The following is a 24880-nucleotide window of genomic DNA, read 5'->3' on the forward strand; positions in this document are numbered from 1 at the left end:
TTGTTCAACTTTTCTCTGTAACTTAGGAGATGAAACCCAGGCAACATTTCAGTAAATCTCCTCTGTACGCTCTCAATTTTATTGACATCTTTCATATAATTCGGTGACTAGACCTGTACACAATACTCCAGATTTGGCCTTACCAATGCCCTATACAATTTCAACATTACATCCTAACTCCTATACTCAATGCTCTGATTTATAAAGGCCAGCATACCAAAAGCTTTCTTCACCACCCTATCCACATGAGATTCCATCTTCAGGGAACTATGCACCATTATTCCTAGATCCCTCTGTTCTACTGCATTCTTCAATGCTCCACCATTTACCATGTATGTCCTATTTTGATTAGTCCTACCAAAATGTAGCACCTCACATTTTTCAGCATTAAACGCCATCTTTTAGTGCGCATGCGCCGGTCGTGCATGCAGCCTGTTACAGCCGCTCCGACTGGTTTTCTTATTTTTTTAACTTATGTTATTTGTTGTATTTTTTTTCCGCGGTAACACGTTGAAGCTGCACCCTCTCTAACATGCTGGTGGAGAGAGTTTTATTTGGGTTTTTAGTGCTGGAAATAGTTATATTCGGACACGTCTCATTAGCGGGGCAGAAGCATGGTTGCATTGTTTATTCCAGGGACCAGCTGTTTGCGCTTATGCCGGCCGGTTTAGCCAACGGAGTGGCGGACACCCCGGCTGAAATCTGGAGGAAAACACACAGAGGATGCAGAGGGGTGTCAAAAAGGCGAGGAAAGAGGACCGGGTCCAGACAACAAAGACTTATGGAGAAGAGGAGTTATAAGCCATGTCTTCCCTCTCTCATTATGGGCAATGTGAGATCGCTGGGTAATAAAATGGACGAGTTGATGGTGCTAGCCAGGAGTCAGAGAACATTTCAGGAGTGCAGTGCTATGTGTTCTACTGAAACGTGGCTGCACGAGGACATACCCGACCAAAATGTTTCCACAGAGGGCTTCCAGACTGTTTGGGCTGACCGGAAGTGCACTGAGAGCGGTATGCGTAAAGGAGAGGGGCTTGCTGTCCTGGTTAACAACAGAAGGTGCAATCCTGGTCAGATTATGATCAAGGAACGTGTTTGTAGCCCGGATATTGACCTTTTTGCTGTTGGACTCCTGCTATATTCCACCGAGATACAACACTGGGCATCACGGGAGGTTGTTCCTGCCTGTGGCCATCGAACTTTGCAGCTCGTCCCGTGGAGGGTCAGACACCCTGAGCCAATAGGCTGGTCCTGGATTTATTTCCATCTGGCATAGTTTGCATATTGTTGTTTGATTGTTTGTGGTTTTGTATTGCTATATTTATGCTCTATTCTTGGTTGGTGCAGCTGTAACGAAACCCAATTTCCCTCGGGATCAATAAAGTATATCTATCTATCTATCATCTGCCATCTTTCAGCCCACTCTTCTAACTGGCCTAAATCTCTCTGCAAGCTTTGAAAACCTACTTCATTATCCACAACGCCACCTATCTTAGTATCATCTGCATACTTACTCATCCAATTTACCAACCCATGATCCAGATCATTAATATATATGACAAACAACATTGGACCCAGTACAGATCCCTGAGGCACACCACTACACAACTGTCCTCTAATCTGACACACAGTTATCCACCACTACTCTCTGGCGTCTCCCATCCAGCCACTGCTGAATCTATTTTACTACTTCGATATTAATGCATAACAATTGAACCTTCCTAACTAACCTTCCGTGTGGAACCTTGTCAAAGGCCTTACTGAAGTCCATATAGACAACGTCCATCGCTTTACCCTCATCAACTTTCCTAGTAACCTCATTAAAAAATTCAATAAGATTTGTCAAACATGACCTTCCACGTGCAAATCCATGTTGACTGTTCCTAATCAGACTCTGTCTCTCCAGATAATTATATATACCATCTCTAAGAATACTTTCCATCAATTTACCCACCACTGACGTCAAACTCACAGGCCGATAATTGCTAGATTTACTCTTAGAACCAGGTTCATGTCATCAGGTTGGAGACTACCTAGTTAGAATATGAGGTATTGTTCCACCAACCTGATCGGTCTCATCGTTTCAGTAGAGGAGGTTATAACCAAAATCTTGGAATGGGAATGGGAAGTTGAATTGAAATGGGTGGCCACCAGAAAATCCCACCTTGTGTGGTGAACAGAGCAAATACAGTTGAAGTCAGAAGTTTACATACACCTTAGCCAAATACATTTAAACTCAGTTTTTCACAATTCCTGACATTTAATCCTAGAAAACATTCCCTGTCTTAGGTCAGTTAGGATCACTACTTTATTTTAAGTCTGTGAAATGTCAGAATAATAGTAGAGAGAATGATTTATTTCAGCTTTTATTTCTTTCCCAGTGGGTCAGAAGTTTACATACACTTTGTTAGTATTTGGTAGCATTGACTTTAAATTGTTTAACTTGGGTCAAACTTTTTGGATAGCCTTCCACAAGCTTCTCTCTTTTGCCGAACCAAGTTTCCAATATCCCTTGAAAACCATGGCTCTCTCAAACTTTTAACCTTTCCTTTCAACCTAACAGGAACATAAAGATTCTGTACCCTCAAAATTTCACCTTTAAATGACCTCCATTTTTCTATTACATCCTTCCCATAAAACAAATTGTCCCAATCCACTCCTTCTAAATCCTTTCGCATCTCCACAAAGTTAGCCTTTCTCCAATCAAACCTCTCAACCCTGGGTCAATCTATCCTTCTCCATAATTATATTGAAACTAATGGCATTGCGATCACTGGACCCGAAGTGCTCCCCAACACTAACCTCTGTCACCTGACCTATCTCATTCCCTAACAGGAGATCCAACACTGCCCCTTCTCTAGTTGGTACCACTATGTATTGCTGCAAAAACAAACTATCCTGCACACATTTTACAAATTCCAAACCATCCAGCCCTTTTACAGTACGGGCTTCCCAGTCTATGTGTGGAAAATTAAAATCTCCCACAATCACAACCTTGTGCTTACTACAAATATCTGCTATCTCCTTACAAATCTGCTCCTCCAATTCGACAAAATAAATATTAGAGCCCAAAATCTTGATCAGGGATATTATTCCTTGTGATAAAGGATAGCGACATTATAATGATGAGAAATGAAAAAATTTACAGAGTGTGGGCAGAAAATCAGAATCAATTGCATATAAACTCTAAAGTTTAATGAGTTTGAAAGGAATACAGTACTCAAAAGCCTCTCTCACAATGTACACTAATCTAACATTGCTGACTGGATCACTGCACTGCTTTTCCCAAATTACATTGAGTTCATTTCTTGCAGGATACAGTGTGCGGAATAAACTGCATAATACAACCTTGTTCATTATTGATGGTCTTCCTGACAACAAATGGGTAGCAATGTTTTACCCTAACACCACTTCATCATTACAACCCATGCAACCAGGCTATGACCAGAACATTCAAAGCTGACTGCCTACAGGTGGAATGAGACATTTCATTTCAAAATCAAGCAATAAAAAAACTCACCAGACAGATGGCTAAGATTATCATGATAACTATAGGTTACATCAGTCCTGAGATCACCTAACCCATGCGACAACGAGTAGTATTTGAAGAAGAGTACGACCAACATTGGTGCACAACTCCCTTGAGTTTACACACCTGAAAGGATGTTGTCAAGTTGTCAGATGAAGCTGGGTTTGTTGAAATAGTGGAAAAGTTAACAGAATTTCATGACAGATAGCTGACAAATGCCGATCACTTACAGCTACATAGAAACACCACACCACACTGAACAACCATTACCCATTTTCAAAGACAATGATGTTAGACCACAAGACATACGGTAAGACATAGGAGCAGAATCAGGCCATTTGGCCCATTGAGTCTGCACTGCCTTTCGATCATGGCCGACTTAATTTCCCTCTCAACCAGATTCTTCTACCTTCTACGTGTAACATTTGACACCTTTACTTGTTGAGTATTTATCAACATCCACTTTAAATATACCCAATGACTTGGTCTCCACAGGCATCTGTGACAGTGAATTCCACAGATCCAGCACCCTCTGGCTGAAGAAATTCCTCCTCATTTCTGTACTAAAGGGTCGTCCTTCTATTCTGAGGCTGTGCCCTCTGATCTGAGGCTCTCCCACTTTATTTAAATAAATAGTGCAGCATTAAATGTGAACACAGGATTTTTATTGATGCACCATAGAAAGGATTCTATCCGGGTGCATTATAACTTGGCATGGCAACTACTCTGCACGTGATTGCATGTAACTGCAGAGTGGTGTAGACATCAAGAAAACCAGCCTCTGCTCCTTGGACTCTGTCTGTACTTCTCACTGCCTCAGTAAAGCAGCCAGCATAATCAGACACCCCATCCACCCCAGACATTCTCTCTTTTCCCTTCTTTCATCTGCCAGAGAATACAAAAACCTGAAAGCAGGCCGATTTGGATTCAGGTGCAGGCTGAAATGTGGTGGCTAGGTCCAGGCCCAGAGTGAATCAAAGCGACAGGGCACGGTTCCCAGAGCAAAGAACGACCTGATGTTTGGACGATTTAAATGCCTGACCAGATTGAAAAGACAGGGCGTTGGGAACAGAGGTGAGGGTTAAGCTGGTTCTCCTAGTTGTTCCTTGATGTTTACTCAGCTCTGCACTGAACTGAGGCTGAAGCTGTGGCCTGCTCCAGGCTTTGTGTCTCTGAACACGATGTTTTACAGTCTTTTTTTAAAAAATGGGTATTTTTCGGCTTCTTTGTTTTGTGACTGCCTGCAAGGATACGAATCTCAAGGTTGTATAATGTATATATGCTTCGATAATAAACGGATTTTGAACTTTGAAATTGTCTTTGAGCCTAGTGGTACATGCTTTCAGACTGTTGTATCTTCTGCCCAGTGGGAGAGTGGAGAAGATTACAGATTGGCATGGTTGATTTTTAAGACTATTATAGTCCTACACTCTGATAGGACTACTTAATAGTATGCTAATACAGCCTCTACCTCGTTATGATCTTGACACTGGAAAACATGGATTCTTTCCCAAAACATGGATCTTTTCGGAGCCATCTCTCAGCAAAAGCTTTTATAGAGTTTTACAGCATGGAAGCATGCCCTTTGGCCAGTCTGAACCATGCTAATCTGTATCTTCTCCCCTCTCCCATTGGGCCAAAAATATAAAAGCCTGAAAGCTTTGTTATAAGACTATTAAATGGTTCCGTAATGTAATAAAATTGACTCTTGACCTTGCAGCCTACATTGTTACGATGTTGCACATTACTGTCTACTTGTATTGCAATTTCGCTGCATTCTGTTATTGTTTTACCTTGTTTTAGCTCAATGCACTGTGTAATGATTTGATGTGTATGAACATTATGCAAAACAAAGCTTTTACTCCCTTAACCTAATTATGCATGGCATGATTTGTTTGGATGACATGCAAAACAAAAGCTTTTCACTGTACTCACTCCAAGGTACAGTGAAAAGCATTTACTCCTGATGATAATAATAAACCAATACTAACGTTTTTTTTCCTCAGTAGTTACATCTTTTCAAAATAAATTCATAAGCTTTTACATTGAAGTACCACTTAAGAATTCTCATTTAAATCAACATTTTCTGAGGACGCATCCCTTTAATAAATGAAGAAATGACTGAATGGATCATTCATAGAGTCATTGATTTATACATTTGTGGAAATGGTTTCTTTTTGTGCAGTGAATTCCTTGTAACTTGTCCAACACTGATGACATTTCAGAGCAGCAGAGCTATCCTTACCTGTTTCATGGGTACTGACAAGCCCAAGCTCAAATGCTCCCTTGGTGGTGCAACATGAGTAACACAATCAAACCTGTCTTTGTTCAACAAGACAAGGAACAAAGCAGAATGAGTCGGACCTCCTGCTTCCCAAAGCCATAGTGCACATCAATTTATCAGTACATTTCCAGGTCCCTTTGGATTGTAAAATAGAGAACCAAACCTTCTCCTGTGAATAGTCTTATTTCACTGGAGGTGTTCTTTATTGATTCCTAGAATAATTGAATAAGAAAGCACAGGAGATAATTCATGATGGAACTCTTCTGATACTCCCTGTTTTCCTTGTAATCCCTCTTTCCCCTTGAAAAACTTAACGCTTCACTGCACATGCTTCACTTGAGACTCTTTTGCCAATTACCATAAATTTACTACTTTGCTTCTGGAAGCATTTCTTGATTAATTATACCATTAAAACTCCTGTGCAACTTACGAATTAAATCTCCTTTAGTTTCTTTTTTGTCAGCTTTTTCAATCTCCCCATGCAAAGCGAGGTTTGTCATCCATAGAACCAGTCCACATCCTCCCCAAGACCTTTAGTTCTTCCTAAAGAGCCCAAAGTTGAACTCAATCCTCAAACTGGGGTGCAGTCAACATTTGATAAAGATTTGGGCCAGTTACAAAATCCATTCCTTTTACATGACTAGGATATTCCAACTAAACATGCGATACTTCAACCAGTAAGAATGAACAACTGTGAAACCCCAAACTCCTGACTTGGAAAACCTTAAAAAAGAGGTTTTCACAGGGTCCAAATCTTTAAACTTCTTATTTGGCAGTGCCCTTGTGTGAACCATAATCTGAAGATCTGTGGCATATCAGGTGTTTAGTTTATCACTGCCTTCTCAAAGGTGATTAACTCTCCATTTGAAGTTAAGCACAGTCGTGGAGAGATAAAGCTCTGTAATAGACTTTTTCACTCTCTAAATCGCTGCCAACCATTTACTGTCTATTTTTACATTAACCCTATCCTAACCCACTCTATTCTCCCCAATTTCACATTAACTGCCTTCACATCTACTCCCTACTGCCCATCCCTCAGATTCTACCATTCACCTACATAAAGGGGCAAGTTACAGTGGCCAATTATCCCACTAACCCACAGGCCTTTGGGATGTCGGTGGAAACCAGAAACCTGAAGGAAATCCTCACAGTCACAGGAGAACATGCAAACTCCACTCAGACAACACTGATAGAACCGGAGTGCCTGGAGACTGGGGCAATAGCTCCAACTCTTGGCACTGTCCTGTTATACTCAGCCGAGTCACAGGAGAATGAACAGCTCTTCCATCCTGGCAGACTGATCAAATACACAAACAGCTGGCAGGAGTATATGGCTTAGCCCCTCCTAGCAACATCTCTGAACAACCTCGGCCTCTCCAATACAGCCTTGCAGCCCAAATCCTTCATCTTTGGAACCAGTCTTGGAAATTTTATTATACCGTCATTCATCCTAAGATGGGGTGACACAATATCCCAAGGTTCTTTATGTTTTACAAAATTCTTCACTACGTTCACTCCCTCTTGACCAAATATGTTTGCTATAAAATGCAAGGATTGGAACCAGCACCAGCTATCATGTGAGATGTAGACACAGAGACTTTCTCATTCTTGGTCCTGCCACCAATGTGTGCAGATTGACCTATCAACTTTGGAGAGTTGTACGCAGTTCAGGTCACCAAAAGAAGACATGGAGGAACAGGAGAGGGTGCAGTGAAAGTTTACAAGGACGAACACCAGAAATGCAAAGACATACATATCAAGGAAAGTAAACAGACTGGGTGGCCTATTTACATTCTGAAGAAAAGGAGAGGTAGGGATGACCAAAAGTCTTTAACACTTTGGATACTGCTGTGGGGGGGAAAGACCTAGCAGAGGATAGTCACAACATAGCAGTCAGGTCTCTGGCAATGAGTCTGCCTCTGTGACTCAGAAGGTAAGAGGGAGAAGAGACAAGCTCTGGTGTCAGGGAATTCATTAGTTAGGGGAACAGAAAGGAGGTTCTGTGGACAACAATAAGATTCCTGGATAGTACGTTGCCTCCCGGGTACCAAGGTCCAGAACACCTCCAACTGAGTACTCAGCGTTCTTAAGTGGGAGGGTGAGCAGCCAGAAGTCAAGGTCCAAGTAGGTACCAATGACAAGGATGGGAAGAGGGACGAGGTTCTGCAAAGTGAGTTCAGGATGTTAGGTCCAATCACAAGCGAAAATCTGCAGATACCGGAAATCCAAGCAACACACACAAAATATTGGAGCAACACAGCAGGCCAGGCAACATCTATGGGAAAGAGGACAGTCAACGTCTCGGCCTGGAATGTTGATTGTACTCTTTCCCATAGATACTGGCTGGCCTGCTGAGTTCCTCCAGCATTTTGTTTGTGTTGTCAAGTGTTAGGTGTTAAGGACAGAACCTCCAGAGATGTGATCTCAAGACTGTGATAACAGGTGATTTTAACTTTACACATATTGGCTGGGACTCCTATACTGTAAAAGCACAAGATGGGATAGAGTTTGTCAAATGTGCTCAGGAAAGTTTCCTTAATCAGTATGTAGAAGTCCCAATGAGAGCCTGTGCGATACTTGAATTGCTTATAGGAAATGAGATAGGGCAAGTGCCAGAAGTTTGTGTAGGTGGACACTTTGCACGTAGCGATCATAATGCCATTAGTTTCAATGTAGATATGGAAATGGATAGGTCTGGTCCACAGGTTGAGATTTTTAGTTGGAGAAAGGTCAATTTTGATGGAACACACATAAAAGTTGCTGGTGAACGCAGCAGGCCAGGCAGCATCTCTAGGAAGAGGTGCAGTCGACGTTTCAGGCCGAGACCCTTCGTCAGGACTGAGACAATGGCCTGGTGCTCGTTAGTGGGGTCACGATCGAGGGGTAAATAAGAGGAGGTATCCGTGAGTTGTCGCTGTGCCTCGGCAAGGTAGAGGTCAGTATGCCAGACTACAACAGCACCCCCCTTATCGGCGGGTTTAATAATAAGGTTAGGATTAGTGCGGAGGGAGTGGAGAGCAGAGCATTCCGAAGGAGTGAGGTTGGAATGGGGACAAGGTGCGGTGAAGTTGAGACAGTTGATGTCCCATCGGCAGTTAGCGATAAAGAGATCCAGAGCAGGCAGAAGACCAGAGCGGGGTGTCCATGAAGAAGAGGAGGGTTGAAGACGGGAGAAGGGGTCATCGGTGGGGGTGGAAGAGTCCTTGCCGAAGAAGTAGGCTCGGAGACGGATACGGCGGAAGAAAAGTTCCGCATCATGGCGAACACGGAACTCGCTGAGGTGTGGGCGAAGGGGGACAAAGGTGAGGCCCTTACCGAGGACAGAGCGTTCTGCCTCCGACAGTTGAAGGTCAGAGGGGATGGTAAATACCTGGTATGGATGAGAGCTGGGATCAGAGAGGGGAGGGGGGAGGCTGGGGGTGTCAATGGAGAGGGGAGGGTTGGGGTGAGAGGAAGATGGAGCCTCTGAGGACCCAGGAGCTGACGATGGGATCTGAAGGAGACGGGATTGCAGAGTATTGGTGGGGGAAGGGGAGACGGGAGTCACAATAGCAGCACATAAAGACCCAGCCTGGAGTTCAAGGCTGGAATCTTGAGAGCTGGGATCAGAGGCGGGAGGGGGGAGGCTGGGGGTGTCAGTGGAGAGCGGATGGTTGGGGTGAGAGGAAGATGGAGCCTCCGAGTACCCAGGAGCTGACGGTTGGATCTGAGGGAGACGGAGTTGCAGAGTGGTGGTGGGGGAAGGGGAGACGGGAGTTACAATAGCAGCACATAAAGACCCGGCCTGGAGTTCAAGGCTGGAGTCGCAGTTGGTGGTTGTGCAATCACTTTGAATGTCTCCATGGTCGTTGCTGGAGTCCGGGTTTTGAATATGCCCTGGAGTGTTGGAGCCGGTGAGATCAATGGCAGAGGCCGCAATCTGAAGTTCATGCCTGCTAGTTTTAGTGCCAGCAGGCTCTGGAGTCCGTAGATGTAGGATCTTGCGATCTTTGCCTAACATGACAAAGTCAAAAAAATGGCGATTGCAGGCGTGAATCCGACGGAGGATGAAATAACGGGTAGGACCATTACAGACGGCGAAGAAAATGTCCCGAAGGTGTGGAAGGGTCTGGGATAGGGACACCAAGTACCTCCTCATGGCGGAGAGAGTCGCCTTCAGAGCTTGACGGGAGAAGCGGTGAGAGGCAGAGTCAATAAAATGTGAGTACCTGGGATCCTCAGAAGGTCCAAATTGAGAGGCTCGAAAACGAATCCTGAAGCCAACTGGAGTAAGTTGGCGGCGGAGGCACGTTCCAAGAAAGGATATATGGCTGTGATAGCGAGTCTGAGTCAAAGTGTGGTCGAAAAGTTGAAGAGCCGAAGAAATTACAGATGGGGAGCAGTGAGAGATGGTTTCACTGAACTCCCGTTGAAGAGAGGATCTAAACTTCTTCGGTGTAGGCATCACCGGAAGAGGCTTCGCAGTAGTGAATTTAAAAACGCAAACAACAGGAATTCTGCAGATGCTGGAAATTCAAGCAACACACATAAAAGTTGCTGGTGAACGCAGCAGGCCAGGCAGCATCTCTAGGAAGAGGTGCAGTCGACGTTTCAGGCCGAGACCCTTCATCAATTTTGATGGTGTGGATTTGGACAGGTTGTTTACTGGCAAAGGTGTACTTGGTAAATGGGGAGTCTCCAAAAGTGAAATTTTGCGAGTACAAATCTTGTATGTGCCTGCCAGAATAAAAGGTAAAGATAACAGGTTTAGGGAACCTTGGTTTTCAAAAGATATTAAGGCCCTGGTTAAGCAAAAAAAAGGTTGGTGTATAGGGATACAATAGGGTCTTTTAAGAGCCTCTTAGATAGGTACATGGAGCTTTGAAAAAGAGAGGACTATGAACTAGGGAAGTTCTAGGCAGTCTCTAGAGCAGGTTACATGGTTCAGCCAACATTGTGGGCCCAAGGGCCTGTAATGTGCTGCAAATTTCTATGTTTGATGTTCTAAAAGGTGGAGGAGAATCCCAAGGGATTCTACAGATTTATTAAGAGCATAAGAATTGCAAGGGACATAATTGGTCCTCTGGAAGATCAGAATGGTAACCTATATTTGCAGCCAAAAGAGATGGGGAAGATCTTAAATGGATTTTTGGCAGCTGTATTTATTTGGGAGACAGACACAGAGTCTATAGAAGTGAGGCAAAGCAGCAATGAGGTTATGGACCCTACACAGATTATAGAGGAGGAGGTGTTTGGTGCCTTGACGCAAATCAGGGTGGATAAACCCCAAGGGCCTATTAAAGTGTTCCCTTGGGCCCTGTGGCAGGAAAAGGCAGAAGTTGCACAGATAGTTAAATCATCCTTAGCGACAATTGAAGTTACCAGAGGCTTGAAGGATAGCCAATATTGTTCTGTTGTTTAAGATAGGCTCTAAAAATAAGCCAGGAAATTATGGGCCTGAAAAGCGTGACATCAGTAGTGGGAAAGTTATTGGAAGGTATTCTAACTGACCGGATATATGAATATTTGGATATACATGGACTGATTGGGGATAGTCAGCTTGGCTTCGTGCGTGGTAGGTCATATCTAACCAATTTTGTAAATTTCTTAAGACCATAACAGACATGCCACCTCTCCCGGAAGTTCCAGGAGTCTCCTGCATATTAATAGTGGCTCTCTGATGCCCGCAAATTATATGCAATATACCAGAAATCAATCTTTTTGAGAGCGAGAGAGCGACCACAAGAGAGAGAGAGTGAGAGAGCAAGCACGAGAGCGACTACGAGAGAGAGAGAGAGCACGAGAGAGAGCGACAGCGAGAGAGCGTGCCATGGCAGAGTGTTACAAAAAAAGAAAATGTAAAACGTACGTCACCCCAGACTACTCTAAAGTGTACCCCTGCCTAATAGGGGTCAAAAATAATGACAGTGTTGCTCGCTGCACTGTTTGCAACAGTGACTTTTCTATTGCCTATGGTGGGTTAAGACTGTAAAAGACATGTTGAGGTGAGTTTAACAGGTGTCATTTGTTTATTAGCATAGCTAACGTTATTTAAACTAGCTGGCTAGCTGCTAAGGAACTACTCTATTGCAGACATCCCACCTCTCCTGGAAGTTCCAGGAGTCTCCTGCAAATTGATGGTGCTACCTCCCTGAAATGAGTTTTTGCAGGGTGGGATGTTTGCCATAAGACCATAAGATATAGGAGCAGAAGTAGGCCATTTGCCCATGGAGTCTGCTCTGCCATTCAATCATGTGCTGATCCAACTCTTCCAGTCGTCCCCACTCCCCTGCCTTCTCCCCATACCCTTTGATGGCCTGGCTAATCAAGAACCTATCTATCTCTGCCTTAAATGCACCTAATAACTTGGCTTCCACAGCCACTCATGGCAACAGATTTACCACCCTCTGACTAAAGTAATTTCTCCACATCTCTGTTTTAAATGGACATCCTTCAATCTTAAGTCATGTCCTCTTGTCCTAGACTCCTCTACCATGGGAAATAACTTTGCCATATCTAATCTGTTCAGACCTTTCTAAAATAAGGAGCCCAAAACTGCACACAATACTCCAAGTGTGGTCTCACGAGTGCCTTATAGAGCCTCAATATCACATCCCTGCTCTTGTATTCTATACCTCTAGAAATCAATGCCAACATTGTATTTGCCTTCTTCACCACCGACTCAACCTGGAGGTTAACCTTTAGGGTATCCTGCACACGGATTCCCAAATCCCTTTGCATCTCTGCATTTTGAATTCTCTCCCCATCTAAATAATAGTCTGCATGTTTATTTCTTCCACCAAAGTGCATGCTCATACACTTTCCAACATTGAATTTCATTTGCCACTTCTTTGCCCATTCCCCTCAACTATCTAAATCTCTCTGCAGGCTCTCTGTTTCCTCAACACTACCCACTCCTGCACCTATCTTTGTATCATCAGCAAATTTAGCTACAAATCCAAATCATTGACATACATCGTAAAAAGCAGCGGTCCCAAAACCAACCCCTATGGAACTCTACTGGTAACCGGCTGTCAGCCAGAATAGGATCCCTTTATTCCCACCCTCTGTTTTCTGCCAATCAGCCAATGTTCCACCCATGCTAGTAACTCTCTTGTAATTCTATGGGCTCTTATCTTGCTAAGCAGCCTCATTTGCAGCACCTTGTCAAAGGCCTTCTGAAAATCCAAGTACACCACATCTACTGTATCTCCTTTGTCTACCCTGCTTGTAATTTCCTCAAAGAATTGCAGTAGGTTAGTCAGGCAGGATTTTCCTTTAAGGGAACCATGCTGGCTTTGGCCTATCTTGTCATGTGCCTCCAGGTACTCCGTAATCTCATCCCTAACAATTGATTCCAATAACTTTCCAACCACTGACGTCAGGCTAACAGGTCTATAGTTTCCTTTCTGCTGCCTCCGACCCTTCTTAAATAGCGCAGTAACATTTGCAATTTTCCAGTTACCCGGTACAATGCCAGAATCTATCAATTCTTGAAATGTCATTGTTAGTGCCTCCGCAATCTCTCCAGCTACTTCCTTCAGAACCCAAGGGTGCATTCCATCAGATCCTGGAGATTTATCCACCCTCAGACAATTAAGCTTCCTGAGCACCTTCTCAGTTGTAATTTTCATTACACATACTTCACTTCCCTGACACTCTTGAATATCCAGTATACTACAGATGTCTTCCACTGTGAAGACCGATGCAAAATATGCATTCAGTTCCTCTGCCATCTCTGCGTCTCTCATTACAGTATCTCCAGCATCATTTTCTATTGGTCGTATATCTACCCTCAAATCTCTTTTCCCCTTTATGTACTTAAAAAAGCTTTTAGTATCTCTTCTTTGATATTAGTCATCAGCTTCCTTTCATAATTCATCTTTTCCTTCCTAATGACCTTCATAGTTTCCTTCTGCAAGTTTTTAAAAAGATTCCCAATCCTCTATCTCCCCACTAGCTTTGCCTCCCTTGTATGCCCTCTCTTTTGCTTTTACTTTGTCGCTGACAAGTGAAATCAGAAAAGTAAAAGCAAAAGAGAGAGCATACAAGGAAGGTACCAAGAAAGCTGACGAAGACAAGGCAGTGTCTACATGGACTTTAGAAAGGCATCTGACATGATCCCGCATGGGAGGTTGGTCAGGAAAATGCAGTCGCTTGGCATTCAGGATGAGGTAGTAAATTGGATTAGATACTGGCTTTGCAGGAGAACCCAGAGTGTGGTAGTAAAGGGTTGCCTCCCTAACAGGCGGCCTGTGACTTATTGAATGCAACTGGGATTGGTGTTGGGTCCATTGTTGTTTGTCATCTATATCAACGACTTGAATGATAAGTGGTTAACTGGATCAGAAAATTCGTGGATGACACCAAGATTGGGGTTGTAGTGATCATCGAGGAAGACTATCAGACGTGGCAATATGATCTAGACCAGCTAGAATAATGGGTTGAAAAATGCCAGATAGAATTTAATGCAGACAAGTGCGAATTGTTGCACTTCAGTAGGACCAACTAGGGTAGGTCTTACACAGTGAACACTAGGGCTCTGAGGATTGTGGTAGAACAAAGGGATCTGGGAATACAGGTACACAATTCAATGAAAGTGGCATCACAGGTGAAAAGGGTTGGAAAGAAATCTCTTGGCACATTAGCCTTCATAAAACAAAATATTGAGTGCAGGAGATGGGATGTTATGTTGAGGTTCAATGTCATTGCGATCACAGTCTGAATATCATTGTACACTCTGGGCAATAATTACAATGGCATTTTACTTCAAATGGCATGTTCTCATTTCTTAGAAGCATTGTGTATGCCTTACTACATTTCAGGTCTTGACCTAATGTAGCATGAATGTTACTTGCCATTATCAGCCCATGACTGAATGTTGTCTAGGTCTAGTACATGCAAGGGTGGGCTGCTTTATTTGTTAAGGAGTAGTGATTGGAACTGAAATTACACAAGATCTCTGCTTACAATCTAATGAAAAAAAGGCGGCCATCGATGAAGCAACTGAAGATGAATGGGTCTAGAACTCAGTCCTAAGAAGTTGCTATTAAAGGGTTGAGATAATTGATCTATAACAATCTTACGTAAGGCATAATTCCAATTAAATATTTTTACTCTGATGTCAAAGTGCCTTTATGCCGCACTTGCTCAATGTTGTCTTGATGTTAGAGGCGGTCACTTCCACTTTTCACTCCAGGACTCTGTTCTTTGGTCTACATGCGCAGGAGATGGAATGTTATGTAGAAGTTGTGTGAACCATTGGTGAGGCCTAATTTGGAGTATTGTGCGCAGTTTTGGTTATCTACCTACAGGAAATATGTAAATAAGGTTGAAAGAATACAGAGAAAATTTATGAGGACGTTGCCAGGACTGGAGGACCCTGAGTTTAGGGAAAACTGCATATGTTAGGACTTTATTCCTTGGAACGTAGAAAATTGAGAGGAGATTTGACAGAGGTATACAAAATTATGAGCGGTGTAGATAGGGTAAATGCAAGCAGGCTTTTTCCGCTGTGATTGGGTAGGACTACAAATGGAGATTAAAGGTGAAAGGTGAAAAGTTTAAGGGGAACATGAGGGGAACCTTCTTCACGCAGAGGATCATGAGAGTGTGGAACAAGCTGCCAGCGCAAGGGGTAATGTGAGCTTTTTGTCAATTTTTAAAGAGAAGTTTGGATAGTAGGGATATGGATGGCTATCAATGGAACTAGTTAGTTTAAATGGCTCAGCACAGACCAGATGGGCTGAAAGGCCTGTTTCTGTGCTGCACTTTTCTATGATTCTTTGACTCTACAACTCAATAGCAAAATTTTTCTATAAAGAGGATATTGAGAGAAGTTTTCTTCCTGTTGGGAAAACAATCAGCAGCCTACAATATAAGGGACTCACCAAGAAATCCTGTTGGTGTTCAGAAGAAACTTTTTTTTTAATTTAAAGACCCAAAATGTGCCTAAACAAATGTGGAATGAGCACTCACATGGAGTGATTCAGGTGTATTTGAGGGAGATTGGACAAGCAGAAGGGGAAAGAAGCAAATAGAGGGTTGTGCTGATAGCTTTAAATGACAAAGAAATGGAAGCAAACAAAATTGGGTATAAATGCCAGCATGCAGAGTTCAGACCAAATGGTCTACTTCTGTTCTGTATGTTCCACTTACAAACGTCCTTTGAACCAGAGATTGCTCCACAAAATGAATGCCTATTGAATGTGGAGTAACCCAGGGAACGCGACTGAGCTCCATCCCACATCTCACACAACAGTATTCTTTATGGATTGTTGGCAACAGATTCCTCCCTCTGAGCTCAGACCACGGAGCTTGTTCCCATAGAGAAAAAATGTACTTATGAATGTTGCTGCTTGCAACGTTCACCACTTATTCGTGCCCACTGAAAATGTTAATATGTAAAATCAAATTAAAATATGTAAAATACCATTAATCAGGAAGACTTCGTTAAATATTCAAATTCCCTGATATAAAAGCACATACTTACTCAAATAAACCATGGCCACACCTAGAAATTCAACAGCTGGCGAGATTCCAAGTTTACAGGCCTTCCCATTTACTTCTTTATGTCAGAGAAACACTTGGACTCAAGAGACTGACAGATATTGCAAACATAAAAACACAAGTGAACCAGTTAAAGACATCAAAATAGGTCAGCACTGAGATACACTGGCCAATATCATATAACCATAACAGCACGGAAACAGACCATCTCGGCCCTTCTAGTCCGTGCCGAACTCTTACTCTCACCTAGTCCAACCGACCTGCACTCAGCCCATAACCCTCCATATCTTTCCTGTCCATACCTTTCCTGTCCATATATCTATCCAATTTAACTTTAAACAACAACATAGAACCTGCCTCAACCACTTCTGCTGGAAGCTCGTTCCACACAGCTACCACTCTCTAAGTAAAGAAGTTCCCCCTCATGTTACCCCTAAACTTTTGTCCTTTAACTCTCAACTCATGTCCTCTTGTTTCAATCTTCCCCACTCTCAATGGAAAAAGCCTATCCACTTCAACTCTATCAATCCCCTTCATAATTTTAAACACCTCTCTCAAGTCCCCCCTCAACCTTCTACGCTCCAAAGAATAAAGACCTAACTTGTTCAACTTTTCTCTGTAACTTAGGAGATGAAACCCAGGCAACATTTCAGTAAACCTCCTCTGTACTCTCTCAATTTTATTGACATCTTTCCTATAATTCGGTGACCAGACCTGTACACAATATTCCAAATTTGGCCTTAGCAATGCCCTATACAATTTCAACATTACATCCTAACTCCTATACTTAATGCTTTGATTAATAAAGGCCAGCATACCAAAAGCTTTCTTCACCATCCTATCCACATGAGATTCCACCTTTAGGGAACTATGCACCATTATTCCTGTGCACCATAGATCCCTCTGTTCTACAGCATTCTTCAATGCCCTACCATTTACCATGTATGTCCTATTTTGATTAGTCCTACCAAAATGTAGCACCTCACATTTTTCAGCATTAAACTCCATCTGCCATCTTTCAACCTACTCTTCTAACTGTCCTAAATCTCTCTGCAAGCTTCGAAAACCTACCTCATCATCCACAACACCACCTATCTTAGTATCATCTGCATACTTACCAATCCAATTTACCATCCCATCATCCAGATCATTAATATATATCACAAACAACATTGGACCCAGTACAGATCCCTGAGGCACACCGCTACACACTGTCCTCCAATCTGACACACAGTTATCCACCACTACTCTCTGGCGTCTCCCATCTAGCCTAACGCAGTCTCTTAGGAGCTGCATCTGGACGCACCTGGCGCAGATGTGGATATCCGGGAGGCTGGGAGACTCCACTACCTCCCACATCTGGTACTGAGAACAACAAGCCGCCCTCACACTCATACCTCTCTTCAAATAACGGGAAAAAAATGAAAAATCAAACCCTCTTCGCCTCGCCTGTTTCTGCCTAAGCCCAATTAGCCAAAGCCCTTAAGCCTTCACTCTGCTCCCGGCTCACTCCGCAACCCGCAAACTACGCAAATATCTTCTCCTTCTTGATGGACTTAATTTTGGGATAGTAAACTAGACTTCAAATCCCAGCTGGGAATTTTAAATTCAGTTTATTAAGTAAGTCAGATAGTTTTTAAAAGACAGTTCTGACAACGGTGACCACAAAACCACAGGATAATCATTCTGACTGGTTACATCACAGCCTGGTAAGGAGGTTCCATTGCACAGGATCGGATCACAGGGCTCCCCACCATCAAGGACATCTTCAGGAGATGGTACCTCAAGAACACAGCATCCATCACTAAGGACCTCACTATCTGGGACATGTCTTTTTCTCATTGATTCTGCTGTCCTTAACCAGTCTGGCTTTTATGTTCAATATGTGCCCAAAACCGTCCCCTGAAATGGCCCAGCAAACTGGGTATATCTGCAAATAAGCAGCGGAACTGCCACAGCAGTTGAAGGAACTTCCTACTGCCTTCACGAGGGCAATTAGGGACGGGTACACCCTCACCCCCCTGGGAGTTAGGGATGTAAATGTGACTACATCACATGGGACGGATGGGCATTGCTGGTGTGATCACGTTCCAAGAGAATTTGAAGAGTAGAAGAGAATGGAAATAAGTGATTCAGTCCAACTGGTCCATACTGACTAATGTGCTCATCTAAATTAGACCCATTTCTCTGTCCGCCAAAGAAAGCAAGATCTCCCAGTGGCCACACATTTTAATTCCACATCCCATTCCCATTCTGATATGTCTATCCATGGCCTCCTCTACTGTAAATATGAAGCCACACTCAGGTTGGAGGAACAACACCTTATATTCCATCTGGGTAGCCTCCAATCTGATGGCATGAACATTGACCTCAAACTTCTACTAATGCCCCACCTCCCCCTCGTACCCCGTCTGTTATTTATTTATATACAAACATTCTGTTTCTCTCTCTCCTTTTTCTCCCTCTGTCCCTCTGACTATACCCCTTGCCCATCCTCTGGGCTTCCCCCTCCCTCTTTTCTTTCTCCCTGGGCCTCCTGTCCCATGATCCTCTCATATCCATTTTGCCAATCAACTGTCCAGCTCTTGGCTCCATTTTTCCTCCTCCTGTCTTCTCCTATCATTTTGGATCTCCCCCCCCCCCCGCCACTTTCAAATCTCTTACTAGCTCTTCTTTCAGTTAGTCCTGACGAAGGGTCTTGGCCTGAAACGTCGACTGTACCTCTTCCTATAGATGCTGCTTGGCCTGCTGCGTCCACCAGCAACTTTTATGTGTGTTGCTTGAAATTCCAGCATCTGCAGATTTCCTCGTGTTTCCATTTATCTGTGTTTGTCCTACATCCTAGTGGGAAGGTTTGCGAATGCTGCACAGGGGTGTTTAAACCAGAGTTGCAAGGAGATTGTTATTAGAGCACCAGAACAGATAGTGGAGTGATTATTGAGAAAGATGGTGTTAAGCCTACATACAAGGCCAGGAATCAAAAGGTTGAGCATGCTGAGACCAATGTTCAAACCTGTGCATATTTCAATGCAAGAAGAATCGCAGGAAAGTCAGATGAGCTTAGGGCATGGATTAGCAAGTGGAATTATGACATTGTAGCCATTAGTGAGACTTGGTTGCAGGACTGGCTGTTCAGTGTTCTGTGTTTCTGTTGTTTTAGTTATGACAGAACGGGAGGGATTAAAGGAGGAGGGTGGCGTCACTAGTTATGGAAAATGTCACGGCAGTGTTCAGTCAGGACAGACTGCAGAGCCTGGCTAGTGAGGCTTTATAGGTAGAAGAGAGGAATAAGAATAACAATCCGTGGGATTTGGAGGAGCAGATTTGTAGAGAGATCGCAGACTGTTACAAGAAACATAAGGGTGTGATAGTAGGTGATTTTAACTTTCCACATATTGACTGGAACTCCCATACTGTAAAAGGCCTGGATGGGAGTTTGTCAAATGTGTTCAGGAACATTTCCTTGATCGGTACATAGAAGTGCCAATGAGCGAGAATGCGATACTAGATGTGCTATTCCAGAATGAGAAAGACCGGGAGACAGAAGTTTGTGTAGGGGAACACTTTGCATCAGCTGATTATAATGATATTAGTTTCAAAGTAATTATGGAAAAGGATAGATCTGTTGCTTGGGTTGAGATTCTAAGATTGGAGAAAAGCCAATTTTGATGGTATCAGAATGGATCTGGCAAGTGTGGAATGGGACAGTTTGTTTTCTGGCAAAGATGTTTTTAGTAAATGGGAGGCCTTCAAAAGTGAAGTTTTGCGAGTAAAGTGTCTGTATGTCTCTGTCAGAATAAAAGGCAAGGTTTTCAAGAGCTATTGAGGCTGGAGTTGAGAAAAAGAAGGAGATGCATAGCAGGTAGAGGCAGGCAGGAACAAACAGGGCACCTGAGGAGTACAAGAAATATGAAAACACTGAAGGAAATCGTGGGCTGAAGGAAGACACAGTTGTTCTAGCAGACAAGGTGAAGGAGAATCCCGAGGAGTTATACAGATATATTAAGAGCAAAAGGATAGCAAGAGACAATATCGGTTCTCTGGATGATCAGAGTGGTAATCCACGCATGGAGCCAAGAGAGATGGGGGAGATCTTAAACTGATTTTTTTGCATCTGTATTCACTCAGAAGACAGACAGAGTCCGTAGATATGAGGCAATGCAGCAGTGAGGTCATGGACCCTCTGCAGAGGAGGAAGTGTTTGCTGTCTTGAAGCAAAATAGGGTGGATAAATCTCAGGACCTGACAAGGTGTTCCCTCGAACCCTGTATGAGGCCAGTGCAGAAATTGCAGGGGCCCTAACAGAGATATTTAAAACCTCCTTAGCCACCAGTGAGGTGCTGGAGGATTGGAGGATAGCGAATATTGTTCTGTAGTTTAAGAACAGCTCTAAGAATAAGCCAGGAAATTATAGGCCGGTGCGTCTGACATCAGTTGTGGGAAAGCTATTGGAAGGTATTCTAAGAAACCAGATATGTAACTATTTGGATAGACACGGACTGATTAGGGATAGTCAACATGGCTTTGTGCATGGTATTTCATGCCTAACTAATCTTGTAGAGTTTTTGGAGGAAATTAGCAGGAAAGCTGACAAAGGCAAAGCAGTGAAGATTATCTACGTGGACTCCAGCAAAGTCTTTGTCAAGGTCCGGCGTGGGAAGCTGGTCAAGAAGGTTCAGTCGCTTGGCATTCAAGATGAGGCTGTGCCAGAAGGATCATTGCTTGGTGCTGAGTTCATTATCATTTGTCATCCATATCAATGATCTGGATGATAATGTACTAAACTGGTTCAGCAAATTTGCAGATGGCATCAAGATTAGGGCTGTAGTGGATAGTGAGGAAAACTATCAAAGCTTGCAGTGGGATTTGAACTAGCTGGAAAAGTGGGCTAAAAAATGGCAGATGGAATTTAATACAGAAATGTGAGGTGTTGCACTTTGCGAAGTCCAACCAGGGTAGGTCTTACACAGTGAGTGGTAGGGCACTGGAAAGTGCAGTAGAACAGAGGGATCAGGGAATACAGGTCCATAATTCCTTGAAAGTAACATCACAGGTAGGTAGGGTCAGAAAGAAAGCTTTTGGCACATTGGCCTTTATAAATTAATCTATTGGGTACATGAGTTGCAATGTTATGTTGAAATTGTACTGTATTTTTGTGAGGCCAAATTTAGAGTATTGCGTGCAATTCTGGTCACCTACTTAGAGGAAAGATGTAAATAAGATTGAAAGGGTGCAGAGAAAATTTACAAGGATGTTGCCCAGACTTTAGGACCCGAGTTATGGAGAAAGGTTGAATAAGTTAGGATTTTGTTCCCTAGAACATAGAAGATCGAAGGGAGATTTGACAGAGGTATACAAAATTATGAGGGGCATAAATAGGGTAAATGCAAACAGGCTTTTTCCACTGAGGTTGAGTGAAACTACAATTAGATATCATGTTTTAAGGGAAGGGTGAAAGTTGAAAAGTTTAAAAGGAACATGAGGGGGAATTTCTTCACTCAGAAGGTGGTGAGAGTGTTGAATGAGCTGCCTGTGCAAGTGATGGATGCAGGGTTGATTTCAACATTTAAGAGAGATTTGTACAGGTACATGGATGGGAGAGGTATGCAGGGCAATGGTCCGGGTGCCTGATGGGACCGGGCAGATTAATGGTTCAGCACAGACTAAAGGGGCTGAAGGACCTACTTCAGTGCTGTAGTGTTGGATGATTTTATGACTTCTATTTGTCTAAACCTTTCCTGTCATTGTACCTGTCTGTCTACTGTATGTTTTATCATCATCAGTGTCCCTACTTCAATCACTGATTATTCCATATGCAGATCATTCCGTATAGATTCTATATGGACCACCTCCAGAGGAAAAGCTTGCCCCTCAGGCTCCTATTAAATCTCTCCCCTTATTGACTAAACCTATGCCCTCTAGTTCCTGATTCCCCACCCCTGGGCAAAAGATTCTGCACATTCTACACCCCTCATCATTTTGGGCATGTGTTCGACAGGAATCTGCAAAAAGCATCAAGACTGATGAATATTGGGAATTACCTGCAGTCAGTCACATGGTGGAGTGACGGCTCGGTTAAGGGTCAGAAGCAGCAAGATTGTCACCCACTTCTTTCCCGCTTTGGCAACAACACATGTTCTTCCTGTGATGTAGGTGTGTTTGATGTATTATAAACCTCCCCTCTCACCCCCTCCCAAGGGCAACTTCTGAAGCTTATCCACCACTTGTTCCGAAACAGAAGGGTCACCAAAATGCATGAAAGTGGGGGAGGAAGTGGGATGATTACAGATGAAGAGCTCACCACTTTAGCACCAGTTAAAAATTAGACACTACTGTAGTAAGTAAAAGCAGACCACACCAACACACTGCAGGTCGGGCAGCATCTATGAAGAGGGAAACAGCTATCGTTTAAGGTCAATGACCACAACCACCCCTCCCATCCCCTCCCCTCATCAGCATCAGGGACTTGAGATGCTATTTCCCTGGGTGTGACACAGCTGGTGTCTGCCTCGGTGTCTTCCCAGTTCACTGTGCTGAACGACATTAAAATGAAAAATATCTGCACCATACAGTTCCACACGAGACTCCTAAATTTGCTACAAATTAACAAATATTGTCATTTGCAAGGAATCATTTACAACGCCTGTTACCATGTGAGGTGCTGCAAGGCTTTGCAGACAGAGCAGCACACTATTTAATTGAAAAACACATCCCACTCACCGGCACGGAGCAGAGGTGTTGGGGTTTAGCGGAGGGCAGCGGTCTTTTCCCTGTGGTCGGCGACGATTTGTCTGCAGATGCCCGACAGCCGCACCTCATCCATCCCCCGGCTGAGCCGTGCGGGAAGTATCAGGAAGTTTCAGCGGCGGCGGCGGGGCGGTGCGTTGCTGCCTCGGTCTGTGCGGGAAGTGGAGGTTGAACGGGCATCAGCCCTGCCCACGTTAAAGAGAGAGAGAGAGAGCGCGGATGGCGAGTGCCAGCTCCGGGATCACGCTCCGGCCGTTTAGCAATGCCACCCAGCTACAGCTTGCCAAAAGCACTGTGCCTCCAACCTGGAGTGGCTTGCACCTTTACCAGGTGAGAGGGCTCCCTCTTTGCGCGGGTTTTCAACGGGGGAGGGCAGGGATGTATCCTTCTCCGTAGTGGGATTGCTACAGTTCGGTTGTGACTCTTAATGGGAAGCGTGGGTGGCAAAGACTTGCCCCCCCCCCCCCGGTTTTCTCTGTTTCATCATTGGGATGTGTTTTAAAGTCAGTCTTTAGTTTGGGAGGAGAGGTGGGGCCTCAGATGTTTCTAGTGTAACGAGGTACCCCAACCACCATGGGGTCTGTCCCCGAAGAGGTTACCACCCTGATAGATGGTGGGGTCTAACGTGTTAAAGTGCCCCCCCAACCCTTCCACAGAGCGGTAGGGCGTTGCCTCTCTGTTGGTGATGAATCAGCTGGTAACCGGAGCAAACAAAATGTCCTGCTAGGGCTGATTATGTCCTGCTTTGGGAACCTGGGTTGTTTTTCTCTCTGCATCTGTGTCTCAAATCTTTTGTGGGTTGAGGCTTACTTTGAAAGTGAATTCGTGCGTGATTTTTTTCCCCCCCAGAGATTTTGCTTCTGGTGGTAAAGGTAAAGGTGGTTAGGGGAAAGGGTGGGCTATTTTGTCAGAATCTGGGACCTGGGTGGTGACAGAAATATTCAGGGGTTCTCAGCAGAAGTCACTTGGTGCTGTTGAACTCTTGGAGGAGGGTTGATGAGGGAGAATATTGGATGTAGATCTTTAGCAAGGGCGTCCCATGTGGCAGGTGGATTGAGATAAAGCTCTTGGCATTCAAGGAATTAAAATTTGGCTCAGCGTTAAAAAGCAGTGGTTAATGGGGATGGCCATATTGGTGACAGGAGGGCTGTGTGTGGTGAGGTTTTTGCGGGGTCAGTATTGGGGCCCCTTGCTTTCTGTGGTTTAACTGAATGGTTTGGATTTAAATACAATAGCCAAGGAGTTGAATGGCATAGAAATAGGCCCTTCAGCCCATCTCATGCATGCTGTCCAACTCGGCTACCTGAGCCAGTACCATTTGCCTGCTTCGGGTCCATATCACTCTCAACCATTCCTATCCAAACATCTTTTAAGTGTTGTAATTGTATCCATCTCTAGCACTTCCTCTATCAGCTCGATCCATGTACCAACCACCCTCTTTGTGGAAAATGTTGTCCCATAGGTCCTCTTTCAATCGATCGCTCCTCACTTCAAGTAGAACATAGCACAGCAACAGGGCCTTCAGCTAACAACGTCTGTGCTGAATATGATACCAAATTAAAATAATTTGCTTCTGTCTGTACAGTATCCCTAGCCCTCCATTCCCTCCATATCCGTGTGTCTGCCTAACAGCCTCTTAAACACCTCTATTGTATTAGTTTTCAACACCACCGCTGACAGCATGTTCTGGGTACCCAGGACTCTGTGTGAATAAACATTTACCTGTACCCAGGACTCTGTTTGAATAAACATTTACCTGTACTTTCTCCTCTGAGCTTTCCCCCTTTCAACTTAAGTGCAGCTGCTCTCGGCTTTGACTTTTCTACCTTGGG

General features: G+C 43.9%; 2 protein-coding genes across 6 annotated transcripts in view; one reads left to right on the forward strand and one right to left on the reverse strand.

Moving 5' to 3' along the window:
• The window catches only part of LOC134352590 (potassium voltage-gated channel subfamily S member 2-like), a 100268-nt gene extending 77114 nt beyond the window's left edge, over positions 1-23154 (reverse strand). The window contains exon 1 of one of the 2 annotated variants that reach the window (XM_063059875.1): positions 23022-23154. The gene's annotated coding sequence lies outside the window, so the exon portion shown is untranslated. The remainder of the gene's footprint in view (positions 1-23021) is intronic. The other variant, XM_063059884.1, reaches the window with a different exon arrangement.
• A 93-nt stretch (positions 23155-23247) lies between these two features.
• The window catches only part of LOC134352609 (NIPA-like protein 2), a 111364-nt gene continuing 109731 nt past the window's right edge, over positions 23248-24880 (forward strand). For 3 of the 4 annotated variants that reach the window (XM_063059923.1, XM_063059908.1, XM_063059914.1), the window contains exon 1: positions 23248-23378. In XM_063059923.1, the coding sequence (XP_062915993.1) occupies positions 23268-23378 (111 nt within the window). In that variant the 5' untranslated portion in view covers positions 23248-23267. The remainder of the gene's footprint in view (positions 23379-24880) is intronic. The other variant, XM_063059932.1, reaches the window with a different exon arrangement.

The sequence above is a fragment of the Mobula hypostoma genome, chromosome 1 (assembly GCF_963921235.1).
Source record: "Mobula hypostoma chromosome 1, sMobHyp1.1, whole genome shotgun sequence".
In the NCBI taxonomy this organism is placed as follows: Eukaryota; Metazoa; Chordata; class Chondrichthyes; order Myliobatiformes; family Myliobatidae; genus Mobula; species Mobula hypostoma.